The sequence below is a fragment of the Emiliania huxleyi genome (genome assembly GCF_000372725.1).
Source record: "Emiliania huxleyi CCMP1516 unplaced genomic scaffold EMIHUscaffold_912, whole genome shotgun sequence".
NCBI lineage: Eukaryota > Haptophyta > Isochrysidales > Noelaerhabdaceae > Emiliania > Emiliania huxleyi.
Genome location: NW_005195204.1, coordinates 2,638 through 14,380, shown reverse-complemented (window position 1 = coordinate 14,380; position 11,743 = coordinate 2,638). Strand labels below are relative to the sequence as shown.

Here is an 11,743-nt window from a genome sequence, read left to right as displayed (position 1 = left end):
AGCGGGGGGAAAGCGGTGCCGACGGGGCGAAGGGCGCCACTGCCAAGCCACCGCCCCTGTGCCGGGCCTCCTCCTCCTCGCCCCCACTCTGCCTGGCGGCGGAGAGGCGGCCAGGGAGCCAGAGGGGAAGCGGCGAACCGATTGTCCACAGAGCAACGAGCGTGCGCCCTCCCTCCAGCAAGGAGGAGGAGCTCACCTGTTAATCCATTCATCACGAATTAAGCCCCTCCTCTCTGCAGAGAGGAGGAGGAGCCAGGCGCCGCAGGACGCGCCGCCATCTCTTCCACACCCTCCTCCCCCCCCTCCTCGACCGCCGCCTCCACCGCCGCCTCGCCCCCCACCTCTTCCTCCGCCGCCGCCTCCGCCGCCTCGTCCGCCTCGTCCGCCTCCTCGTCCGCTTGCGCCTCCGCGAGGACGAGCTCTGCGAGGAGCGCGCCTGGTCGACAAAGAGTGAACCAGGGAAGGTCGAGGGGGAGGGAAGGTCCAGAGGGAAGAAGGTCCAGAGGGGAAGGGTCAGGGAAGGGTCGCCTGGTCAAGAAAGAGTCAATCATGGAACAGCCAGCAACGATCAAGCCCGAGTGAGGGACTCCGCAAGCAGCGCGCCGCAGCCCTGCGCCACCACCACAAGCGGCGCGCTCGGCCCTGCCTCTGCCGCTAAGGCGGACAGCGCGCGCCCGACCTCGCGCCGCGCCGCGCCATCGAAGGGCTCCTATGGCGGGGCGATGCAGCATGACATGCCATACACGAGACGCAAACGCCACAGCCGTAGGGGCCTCCTCCCTGCCGCCGGAACGAGAGGAGATGAAGCGCACGCACCGCGCCGCCGCTGCAGCAGACGGGTCTGCATACACCTGACACCGGCAGCCAGCCGTCACTCAGTCACTCTCGCCGCCGCTGCAGCGGAGAACGGTCCGCAGACACCGAGGCAGCGTGGCTGCCGCCTGCGCCGCCGCCGCCCGCCGCCCCCTCGAGCGACAGCCGGCACGTCGCGAGCGCCGCGGCGGCAGAGGCGGAGGGTGCGGCGCTGGTCGCGGCGGCGGCGGCGAGGGCGGCCGTCTCAGCAGCGCGGAGGTCGTCTCTCGCCTGAGGTTAGCAACTTGGCGGGGAATGAGCTTCGTCATCGCATTCCCTCGCCGTCGCGGAGACGCGTCGGCGCTGCGTCGTCGACGTCGCCTCCGTTGCTCACTGCCCGAGGCAGCGCCACGCTGCTTCGGCGGCGGCTGCTGCTGGCCTGCTCGCGCCTCTCGGCGGACTCCCAATGCGCGAACCTATCGGCATGCTTGAGGCTCTCGGAGAGGATCGCCCGCAGCTCGGCAAGCCCCAGACGTGCGCGCGACCGGAGGACGAGGCGGCCGAGGAGCTTCGCCGCGGCGTCGCGGCCGTGCTTCTTGGCGAGGACGCGTGCCGTCGCCTCGCGCAGCCGGCGGACGAGGCCAGCCTCGGCGTCGGCGCTCGACGACGAGAGCACGAGAAGCACCGCGACGCAGCCCTTCCGCTCTTTGCCAGGCCGCCTCAGCGGCGGCGATGAAGGAGCGGATGAGTTGCAAGAAGAGGAGCCCCGCGAGCCGTCGTCAGAGGTGTCGGCCTCGCTTGGAGCATCTCTGCGCCACATCGTCTCTTAGAGGCCACCTCTTAGAGCCCACAGACTCGCTCTCGCCGCCGCCGGCGGCCGGGCTGCCTTTTTCTCTTTGCTAGTCGGCTCTCTCAAGCGTGTCCAAGCTGGAGAGTGTTGGTTGCTTCTACATACAGCTTCCCTTTTGGAGGCGGTGCTTACTGCTGTCAGTTACGTCCTGTCTCCTGTCGTCAGACTTCTCCTGTCAGACTGTCGGAGAAAGTGCTGTCAGCGCTGTGCGCTGTCACGTGTCAGGCGCTGTCCGGGGTTTGCTGTTCGTTTTCTTTCTTTATTTACTGGGCACGGGACTGGCGCGCACTGGCACTAACCGACAGGTACACCACGGGAGCCGCCTAAGCGACTCCCGCGTGCACGGAAAAGAAAACCAGCTGGGTCCCCGGCCCTGGATGTGCGCGTTACCGACTGCACTCCTCAAGTGCTCCAAGTGCCGTCCCCAGCGCCACACTGTCTCGGCCCCAGTGTCGAGCAAACAAAGACAAGCAGCATCAGCAGTGTAATGGAAAAAGAAATCGCCGTGCGCGCAAAATCCACAGAACGTACCCAGCTACCCCTTACTGCGTCTCGCGCGTGACCGCGAAGCGCAGCACGCACGCGCTGAAGTCGCGCGCCGCGATGCCGTTCGTGTTTCCTGCCGAGTCGAGATGGTGCCGCTCGTGGATCTCGTAGAGCGAGAGGACGAGGAGCGCCGCCCGCGCGCGCGCCGCCGCGGGGAAGAGCGAGTGGCTTGCCGGCGACCACGGCGCCGCCGCCCGCCGGATCAGCGCCGCCGCCTCGCCCTCGCCGCCCGCGGCGCGCTGCAGCGGCGTCGGCTCGCCCTCGTGCAGGCTTGCGCCGCTGCGCAGCAGGGAGAGAGCGCGGGCGGCGGTGAGGGTCTCAAGGTGCGCGAGCGGCGTCCAGCCGCGGCTGGCGACCAGCCAGGCGGCGAGGTCGGCGTGGCCTTGGCGGTTCGCGACCTCCTCGGGCGTGCCAAAGTGCGGCACTGCGGCGCGGGAGGCGCCGTAAGAGGAGAGGAGCTTGGCGACCTCGAGGTGGCCGAAGTGGCACGCGGCGAACAGCGGCCTGACGCCGTTGTTGCGGGCTTGGCCGACCGCCGCGCCGGTCTCGAGGAGCAGCCGCGCGCACTCGACGTGGCCGTTCTGGCACGCGATGTACAGCGGCGTGGCGCCTTGCTCGTCGGCTTGGTTGATCGCCGCGCTGGCCTCGAGGAGCAGCCGGACGATGTCGACGTGGCCCTTCTGGCACGCAATGGACAGCGGCGTGGCGCCGTTGTCCCTGGCTTGGTCCTTCGCCGCACCCGCCTCGAGGAGCAGCCGGGCGCACTCGAGGCGGTTGTTCTGGCACGCGATGAACAGCGGCGTGGAGCCCTTGTTGTTGGCTTGGTTGAACGCCGCGCTGGCCTCGAGAAGCAGCCGGGCGATGTCGAGGTGGCCCTGCCGGCACGCAATGATCAGCGGTGTGGCGCCGTTGTTCATGGCTTGGCCGACCGCCGCGCCAGCCTCGAGAAGCAGCCGGGCGATCTCGAGGTGGCCCTGGATGCACGCGGCGAGCAGCGGCGTGGCGCCATTCTGCTCAGCTTGATCGACCGCTGCGCCAGCCTCGAGGAGCAACCGGGCGCACTCGAGGCGGCCGTTGTGGCACGCGACGTACAGCGGCGTGGCGCCATTGGCCTTGGCTTGGTTGACTGCCGCACCGGCCTCGCGCAGCAGCCGGGCGACCTCGGGGTGGCCGTTCTGGCACGCGATGAACAGCGGCGTGGCGCCACCCTCCTTGGCTTGGTCGACCGCTGCGCTGGCCTCGAGGAGCAGCCGGGCGCACTCGAGGTGGCCCTCCTGGCACGCGATGAACAGCGCCGACGCGCCGCCGCTGCTACCACCGTCGCCGCCCGTCGTCGCCCCGACGCTCGCGCCAGCTTCGAGCAGCAGCCGCACCGCCTCGGCGTGCCCGTGGCGAGCGGCCCAGGTCAGCAGCGTGTCCTGCTTTTCGGTGTCGAGCCGCGCGTCGAGACTGCCGCGCGTCCGCCGGCCGGAGAGGAAAGCGCGCAGCGAGGCGAGGTCGGCGGCGGCGATGTCGGCGAGCAGCGTGGCGGGCGGGGTCGCGGCGGGCGCCATCACCGAGTCAGCGTGGCGGGCGGGGTCGCGGCGGGCGCCATCACCGTTCGAGACCCGGCGGCTAGCCCCGCTCTTTGAGTCTGGTGCGACAAGAATTCGCACAAGGAAGAATTTCAGATTGCTCGGAATGTGAAAATGTTTTTTTCAGATTACTCGGCGAGCACAGATCTCGCCGCTTTCCTCCCGCTGTGATTCTGTGTGAGCTCTGTGTCTTGATTTGCCAACAATATACCTACACACAGATTACTCGGAGTAGGTAGGTAGGTAGAAAGGTGAAGAACAGCCAGGCTCGGACTGGACACCAACGCGGTATGGGTGGACGCTAGACAGATGATGACGACACGCACGAGCGACACACAGACACAAACAGGCTCACAAGACACACAGCCAGCTGGCTGCCACACACCCTGAGTAGGCGTACACATAACTCAGGGCCACATACTCGGAATCGAACAAAATTTTAGGATTGAGAGAGAGAGAGATTTTTAGCAATACCAAACAACTCTAACACTCACACGTAATTTGGGGCCTGTTTTGTGTTAGGATTGTAGATTACTCGGACCGAACAAATATTTCCTCGCAGATTACTCGGCTCGCCTGCTTACCCATTTCAGTCGTGAGAGGGACTGTCTTCTAAAATTCTTTGATGTGCTGTGCGACCGCCTTCGTTAAAAAAATTTTCAGCTACTCGGATCCGCCCGCCACGATCCTGAAGACACATCGCACGAAACCCTCGAGAAGCACACAGAGCATGATCCACGCGTTCGCCGCCTCCCGCTCCCGCTCCACCCGCCGCGACGGGTGGGTGCGCAAGCCGCCTCCCGCAACCATGGGCGACTATCTCCTCGGTGGAACCGCACTCAAGCAGGCTCCGGAGCACCCGACCTCCGCGAGCATCACGAGCATCAAAGAGAAGGTGCTCAACCTCAACGACCAGACCGCCTTCCCTGCGTTTGGCAAGAGCGGCGGCGGGGAGAAGTCGGCGGGAAAGCCGGCGGCGGCGTCCAAAGTGGCGCCCCGGCTCGCAAAGGCGAGCAAGGCCTTTGTCGTCAATTGTAGTGTTTGTTTTGTTGTATCGACTGCGTTTCAACTCCCGTCAGCCGTCGGTCGCGCGCATCCGCATGTAGCGAGATGGGAAAGCGGGTGTAGACGCGGCGTTGGTGCACAGGGCGGCGAGACGTTGTGACAGCAGCGTTTCGTGCGAAGGGCGAGGAGTCCGTGTAGTGGTTGCGCACGTTGGATTGGAGGGGGGCGTTCGGCGGCGGCTTTTCCCAGCCAGATGTTTACTCGGGCGACGGAAATGTCTAACTAATCGGTTTCTTGAGTAAACTGCGACGGAAAGAAATGTGAATGTGGTCCTGTTTTTTTCAGTTTACTCGGGGCCCCGAGTAAACTGCGACGGAAAAAATGTCGAAATGTCGTCCCGAGTAATCTGGTTTTTCAGTTTACTTGGAAATCCGCGTAATGTGAAAAACAATTTCAGATTCCGAGTAAACTGGGATTTTTCCTTCGCAGAATTGCGGGAGAAAAAACCGCGCCAACAACGGCGAAAACCTGCACTAAGACGCAAAAACAAAACAAATCTCCCTGGACGCACTGCGTGGCCGTAAGAGAGAGGCGCAAAGGATAGCCCGGTCGAACACTGCCCAAACAAATAAATTCCCCCTTTGAGCTGAGAGGTTTGGGGATTTCGCTCCGAGCGACGGTCCAACGAGAATCGTCAAAATCAGCAATCAAGAGACCGGTAGCCACCAGTGTGAGTGAGTGAGTATTCTTGATACGAAACCACGACGACACACACCAGTCGACTCGCCTCTTAGAGCTAGTCCGCTCATCTAAAGCTTCGCCGAGACGGCGGCGAGCGTGCCCGGCAAGCGCGTCATGTTCGCGCTCGCGTGGCCCACGTAGTCGCGTCCGAGGTAGAGGTGCCACGCCACGGAGGCGCAGCGAGCGAGGCGGGCAGCACATATTTAGGGTGCCCACAGGGCCCAAAAAAAGAAAGTAAAAAGCACTGGGCGAACTCCGATCGCTGCACTTGTGTTGGAGAGTCGAGATATTGAGATGTGACTGGGAGGGAGGCACGCTGGGGATTCTCAAAGGTATACGCTTGGAATGGCCGGATCCAGCCTTAAAAGTACGAGATCGCGCGCGCTTCGCGCGCTGCACCGCCTGTTCTCCGCGGCTGAATGACGACGCGTGCCGTGTGCCAGCAGAGTTGGGCGCGCGCGGCGCGACGGCGCCCGCGAGGGAAGGCGCGGGTGCAGCGGCCGCCGGCGGCCGTACCGCTCGCCGGCCAGCGCAGCAGCGGCCAGCGCAGCGGCCGCCGGCGCAGCAGCCAGAGCAGCCGGTGCGCGCCTTGCGAGGCGAGTACTGCCGCCCGGCAGCCTTGAGAGGCGGCCAGGCGGCAGTACTCGCTCGAGCTTTGCGAGCCGTGCGCGCGCCGAGGCGCGCGCGGCGCGCGCCCGCCCGCGCCGGCTGCCAGTAGGAGGCGGCGCAATATGGCCTATAGTACAGCCCTTAGGAGGAGGAAGAGGCTGGCTGGCAGTGCTGTATGCCGCCGAGGGGGCAGTTTTGGGGTGCTGTCCCCATCCCAGGGGGCTGCAGAAGGCGTCCGCAACCGGGACAACCCGCCCCCCCAGCCGAGGCCGGTCGAAGCCCCCTTGACCACAGCCATGAGCAGTCCTCTTGGTGCTCCTGGCGGCCGTTCAAAGCTCGGGCGCGCGCCGAAGGGGGGGGGGGGGGGTCTTGCTTGCTCGATGCTCCACACCGAGCGCCATCGGTCCGGACCGGCGTGGTCATTGAGGGTAGGCCTGCACAAGGTCTGAGCCGCGGCCGCTCGGCGCCAAGTGCAGTGTCACGCTCGCACGCGAAGGGGACACAATGGGAAATCCTCGTTTCCTAGTCCGCGTTGCTTCCCTCGTCGGGAGTGTCCGTCAGGAGGGCGTCCCCTACTCGAGTATCATGTGGTCACCCCCCAGCCGTGGCCACAGTGTGCTCATTTGAAGCACGCTCGCAGTAGTTGCTGCGCTTCCGTCGCTCGCATGAGCCGCCATGCCGAAATTGCTCGCGCTGGCTAACCTCACCGCGCATCGCCGCCTCCAAACCGGAGACTACCCAACCTTCGGCTGCTCGCTCACCGAGGCGCATCGCGGCGGCCTCGCGCCAGAGCTCAAGACACAGCACTGCATAGAGCGGGAAGGCTACCTCCGCTACCCGGCCGATTTCCACGGGCTGCGCAACCGTGTCGAGCATTGCGTCGACCCAGGTCCGCCACAATGCCCCAAATACTTCTCTCTGAACTCCAAACTCCAACGCTTCGCCCTCTGACCGCTCGCTCCTCCGTCGCCGGACAGCGCGGGGCGAACGCGTGATCTTCTCCAACGGCGTGCCCGACCACGACATCGAGCTCCAGCGGCACAAGGCGAGGCCGAGCCCCTTTTGCGAGGCGAGGTACCAGGTGCGGATGCGCAGATGACACGAGACTACACGAGATTGCCCGAGATGACACGAGATTACACGCGGTACCAGGTGCGGATGCCGCTGCGGCCACGCTACGTCGGCGAGGTGACTGAGATCTCGAGCACGGAGCCGATCGCGTGGAGGCTCAACGGCGTGCCGCTGTACTCGTCGGCGTGGGCGGTCTGGAACCGCTTCATCTTCTCGAGCTACGCGGCGAGAGGCCACCAGGGGTCGTACACCTCCCTGTGGCACTACCACCTGCTCTGCGAGCCGGGACAGGACTGCGAGGCCCGCGGCGCTGTAATGCCGCCGCCCGAGGCGAGAGCTGCTCTAGCAGCAGCAGCAACAGCAGCAGCAGCAGCAGCAGCAGCAGCAGCAGCAGCAGCAGCAGCAGCAATAGTAGTGGTAGTAGCAGTATAGTGCCGTGCGGGAGGCAGCCTACTAGCGGTGAACAGGAGCTGCGGGGCGGCGCTGTGAAGAGGAGCTGTGAAGACCTCGAGCTGTTGAACAGGAGCTTCTCGCCTACTCGATGGACGGATTCGGCATCTCACGCCCCCCTGCCCCCACCCCCTCCTGGAGAGCCGAGGTCACGCGAGATCACGCGAGAGGACTGCTTCCATCGCAGGCATCTACGGCCCCCTCCCCTCCTGGAGAGCCGAGGCGGAGCTGGACGAGTGCAACGGCCGCTTCGTCAACGGCGAGTACCGCTACCACGCCAGGCACGCGGTATGCAGAGAGGTGGTGAACAGTCGGGCACGACATGCGCATGTGCGTGTGGGGCATGCGCCAGACGCTGCAGGGGGGGGACGCGAGCGAGACGTTAGAGACGGGCACACAGGGGCGACACACAGACACACAGACACACAGAGACGACACTCCGCCAGCTGATGCCACGCCAGGCTGTGGGCGGACATCGACTTGGCGAAGCCGTATTGCCGGCCGGGCGACCGACACAACAACTGGAACTTCGCCCTCGGCTGCTACCGCGGCGACCTCTCCCGCTCCGTTGTGTCTCGAGACTCGGGAGACCGTCGGAACCTCATCTGCGACGGCATCCCGACCCCGGCGGCCCCGCCCCCTCCGGCGCGCGTGCGGCGGATTGGCTCATGATTCAGTTCAGTACTGCTCAGTGATGAGAATGACTCGATGTTAGGCGCCGTGTGCGACAGACCCGCAGGCCTTCTGCGCGAAGTTTGGCGCCGCTTGGCTGCCGAAGGAGCGACACTACTGCTACAACACGCAGCAGGACTGCTACGAGACGCTCTTCCCGCCGCCGCCGCCGCCGCTTCCCGCGCCGCCGCCGCCGCCGCTTCCCGCGCCGCCGCCGCCGCCGTTTCCGTTCCCGCCCCCGCCGCCCCCCCTCGCCCGCCCGCCCCCCCTCGCCCGCCCGCCCCCCCTCGCCCGCCCGCCCCCCAACCCTCGTGCGGCGGCGCTGGATGCAGCGAGGCCGCCGCTACGCGAGACGCAGCGGCCCGTCCACGACACGTCGATGACATGTCCGAGACACGTCGGCTGTAGGACGCCGCTCAGCGAGCGGCTGGCCGCCCAAGCGCAGCGAGCTGAGCCGCCGCCCGGAGCCGCAGACTTGCTGCGGGGCGGGCTGGGCCCGTCTGCCGGCAGCCTCTCGGGGCAAGGAGCGGCCCCAGCTTCGTCATCGCCCTCGCCCTCGCCCTCGCCCTCGCCCTCCTCGCCCGCGCCGTCGCCGTCGCCGTCGCCGTCGCCCGCGTCGTCGCCGTCGCCGGGGCCCGCTTCTCCGCACTGGAGGCAGCACTACTACGCGCCCACCGCTGCAGCGCCGGCGGGGGCAGCGCCGGCGGCAGGGCAGGCGGGGGCAGCGCAGGCGGGGGCAGGGCAGGCCGCGGGGTCCGCGAGCCGCCGCTCCTCGTACTATGTCGCGGGCTTTGGGCAGCAAGGCGCGCCGCAGCACAGCGGCGGGAGAGGCGGAGGGAGACGTGGCTCGCTTCCGGCGCCAGAGACGCTCACCCACGGCTGGGCAACCCCCCACCCCCACCCCCCCACCCCCTCGACCGCACAGGCGCATGCAGAGTACGCGGGCGCGGCCCGAGACGTCGGGGGCGACTAGAGCGGAGGTCGCACGAGATCACTCCTAGATGCTGCTGCTTCCTAGGCGCGGCCAGCCGACCGGCGACTACGCCGAGCGGTGGGGCGTCAGCGAGGAGGAGTGTCGCCGCTTGTGCGACGAGTCTGCGGCGTGCCGCGGGCTGGAGATGAAAACCGACCGCCGCGTCGCGATGCAGCGCTGCGAGCTGCACCGGTGGGCGCCGACGCACACTCTGCCGATGCCGGGCTTCCTGTGTTTTGTCAAGGCGTGAGGCAGAGGCCCGCCGCGCGAGTACATTTTGGTGGCCCTCTTAGACTTCTCCAGTAGCGTGCTCTGTCAGTTGTAGCATGTGTAGGGCTGAAAGGGAAGGGCGTCGCATGTTTCCATTTTGATTGCCGAGATCGATTCTATACCCACACTAAAGCCGTACAGTCTAAAGGGGAAGGACCCTCAGTTGACCAGGGGTTGTGCGCCAGGCCCTCCTGCTCGGCTCCAGCCAGGAATCCCACTACCAAAGTAAAGAAGAAAAACGACGCGCACGTACATGGCTGCAAGAAGCGAGGGCAACGGACCGCTCGACGAGGAGGAGCTTCGCGCCGCCGTCGAGGCCTCTGGCCTTTCGCCGACCCGCTGCTCCGCACTGGCCGCGCCTCTCTTCGCGGAGCTTTCTCTCTCGCCGCACCTGGGAAGCGTGTCCGACGTCTTCCAGGTCCTCGTGGTCATCGAGGACGGGCTGCTCGGCCGTGCCGAGGCGGTGGACCTGAGTGAGCGCGTTCACCGCCTGCTTTCGGCCAACAGGGAGCGACGCGACGGCTGCGGCCGTCGGCGGCCAGCCGGCGGCACGACTGCCACGCAAGGTACTGCCTGCAGCCCAGCCGTGCAGCCCTCTGCGCTCGAGCGGCTGGCTTGGGCGCGAGAGCACAAGAGCGACGCGGACCGGTTCGAGCGCGACTATGCGCACCAGCTCACGGCGGGCTCTCGGCTCGTCGGCCTGAGGCTGCAGCAGCGGCCCTTTAGCGCGCTGGGGTTCGCCTCGACAGTGTGGGACAGCTCCGTGGTCCTCTCCAAGGCCATCGAGCGCTGGGCGGCGCGGGGAAGCGCCGGCCTCGCAGGCCTCCCGAGTTGTGTGTGTGTGTGGGGGGGGGGGGGGGGGGGCGCCATAGCATGCCACCCACTCTGACTGTCGCGGAGATAGGCAAGGCAGTGGTCGAGCTGGGGGCGGGGTGCGGCCTCGTCGGTCTCACCGCCGCCGCGCTGGGTGCGCACGTCACGCTCACCGACCTAGGGTATGGGTTCGGGTTAGGGTTAGGGTTAGGGTTAGGGTTAGGGTTAGGGTTAGGGTTAGGGTTAGGGTTAGGGTTGGGGTTAGGTGCGCACGTCACGCTCACCGACCTGCCCGAGAACGTCCCTCTCCTCGCCGCCAACGTCAGCGCCAACCGCGACGCCGTCGCTCCGCCCGGGAAGCCGCCGCAGACTCTGCAGGCGCCGCAGCCGTTGGCTCGAGCACATGCCCGAGGGTCGGAGATAGACCGAGACGGACCGGTGTGTCCCGAGGTTAGGCGCGCAGCCTCGACTGGACCGCGCCGCTGCCAACCGACCTCGCAGCTTCCGCTGACTTGATCGTCGGCACCGACCTCCTCTACCTCGGCTGCCCCGCTGCCAGGAACCGTCCAGGAACCTTCCGGGACCCTTCCGGGACCCTTCCTCCCTAGGCACCGACCTCTTCTACCACGGCTGCCCCGTCGAGGACCTCGCCAGCACTCTCGCTTCCCTCGCCAGACCGGACGCGGAGGCCCGCTCTGCCCCCGTCGGCCGTTTCCGTCGCCTTTCCCCCGACCCTTCCGCGACCTTTCCTGCAGGCTTGGCTCGCCGTCGGCCGCAACCGCGGCGGGCTCGACGCGTTCCTCGCCGCGTCGCTTGGCTGGTCGTCTCGCCTCGCCGACCGCGCCACGGAGCTCGACCCGCTCTACCAGCTCGAAGACGTGGACGTGCTCGTCCTGCGCCGGGCAGGCGCCATATCTCCCCATATCTCCCCATATCTCCCCATATCTCCCCATTTCTCGTCCTCCGCCGGGCAGGCGCCGGCCTTGCGGCGCAGCGCCCTCGCCGACTGATCTTTGCGCTCTGCGGTCAGCCCAACAAGGCCGGCAGGGCCCGCTCCTTGTCGCCGTCCGCAACGCTTCCTGATTGGAAGCAGGCCAGTCCAACATGGCGGGCAGGGGATCGCTGCTCGAGGCGGGCGTCGCCGCGCCGCCGCCCGACGCGCGCATCAGCGCATTCTCGCAGGAGGGCGGGGAAGAAGAGAGGTGGCGCGTCGCGGCGGGGGCCGCTGCACGCTCACGCCGGCCAAGGCTGGCGAGCAGCCTTCCCCGAGGCTTCTCGGAGCCGTGTCGCGATAGGCTGACCCGCTGCACGCCGACAAGCCGGACAAGGCGCCGGGGGGCGGGGCCCGGGGCGGGGGGGGGGGGGGGGGGGGTCATC

At 66.9% G+C, this 11,743-nt stretch overlaps 5 protein-coding genes across 5 annotated transcripts in view; 4 read left to right on the top strand and 1 right to left on the bottom strand.

Moving 5' to 3' along the window:
• Positions 1–323: 323 nt before the first annotated feature.
• Positions 324–1,612, bottom strand: EMIHUDRAFT_121526 (hypothetical protein; the record flags this gene model as incomplete). The annotated part of the gene is made up of 3 exons (XM_005757300.1): positions 324–436; positions 817–851; positions 1,269–1,612. Coding segments are annotated over 3 exons (492 nt in total), but the record flags the coding sequence as incomplete, so codon positions are not given.
• Positions 1,613–4,492: 2,880 nt separating this feature from the next.
• On the top strand, positions 4,493–4,927 carry EMIHUDRAFT_250371 (hypothetical protein; the record flags this gene model as incomplete). Its single annotated transcript, XM_005757299.1, has 2 exons — positions 4,493–4,813; positions 4,910–4,927. The coding sequence occupies 2 exons, from the start codon at positions 4,493–4,495 to the stop codon at positions 4,925–4,927; spliced, it is 339 nt and encodes a 112-aa protein (XP_005757356.1).
• Positions 4,928–6,764: 1,837 nt separating this feature from the next.
• On the top strand, positions 6,765–7,782 carry EMIHUDRAFT_446611 (hypothetical protein). Its single transcript, XM_005757298.1, has 3 exons — positions 6,765–7,006; positions 7,095–7,198; positions 7,270–7,782. The coding sequence occupies exons 1-3, from the start codon at positions 6,793–6,795 to the stop codon at positions 7,618–7,620; spliced, it is 669 nt and encodes a 222-aa protein (XP_005757355.1). The 5' UTR covers positions 6,765–6,792; the 3' UTR covers positions 7,621–7,782.
• Positions 7,783–8,708: 926 nt separating this feature from the next.
• EMIHUDRAFT_446607 (hypothetical protein) lies at positions 8,709–9,666 on the top strand (the record flags this gene model as incomplete). The annotated part of the gene is made up of 1 exon (XM_005757297.1): positions 8,709–9,666. A coding segment is annotated over one exon (575 nt), but the record flags the coding sequence as incomplete, so codon positions are not given.
• A 140-nt stretch (positions 9,667–9,806) lies between these two features.
• The window catches only part of EMIHUDRAFT_460212 (hypothetical protein), a gene marked incomplete at its 5' end in the record, with an annotated part of 3,266 nt that continues 1,329 nt past the window's right edge, over positions 9,807–11,743 (top strand). Inside the window, 6 exons of the mRNA XM_005757296.1 lie at positions 9,807–10,383; positions 10,458–10,520; positions 10,975–11,003; positions 11,122–11,250; positions 11,361–11,391; positions 11,460–11,575. Coding sequence (XP_005757353.1) covers positions 9,807–10,383; positions 10,458–10,520; positions 10,975–11,003; positions 11,122–11,250; positions 11,361–11,391; positions 11,460–11,575 — 945 coding nt within the window. The remainder of the gene's footprint in view (positions 10,384–10,457; positions 10,521–10,974; positions 11,004–11,121; positions 11,251–11,360; positions 11,392–11,459; positions 11,576–11,743) is intronic.

What these genes read in the sequence shown, in the direction of transcription:
- EMIHUDRAFT_446611 (XM_005757298.1), top strand. Translation starts at nt 6,793, where the DNA reads ATGCCGAAATTGCTCGCGCTGGCTAACCTCACCGCGCATCGCCGCCTC. An exon ending in CGAGCATTGCGTCGACCCAG is followed by an intron (nt 7,007 to 7,094) that starts GTCCGCCACAAT and finishes GTCGCCGGACAG; the next exon opens with CGCGGGGCGAACGCGTGATC. An exon ending in TTTGCGAGGCGAGGTACCAG is followed by an intron (nt 7,199 to 7,269) that starts GTGCGGATGCGC and finishes ACGCGGTACCAG; the next exon opens with GTGCGGATGCCGCTGCGGCC.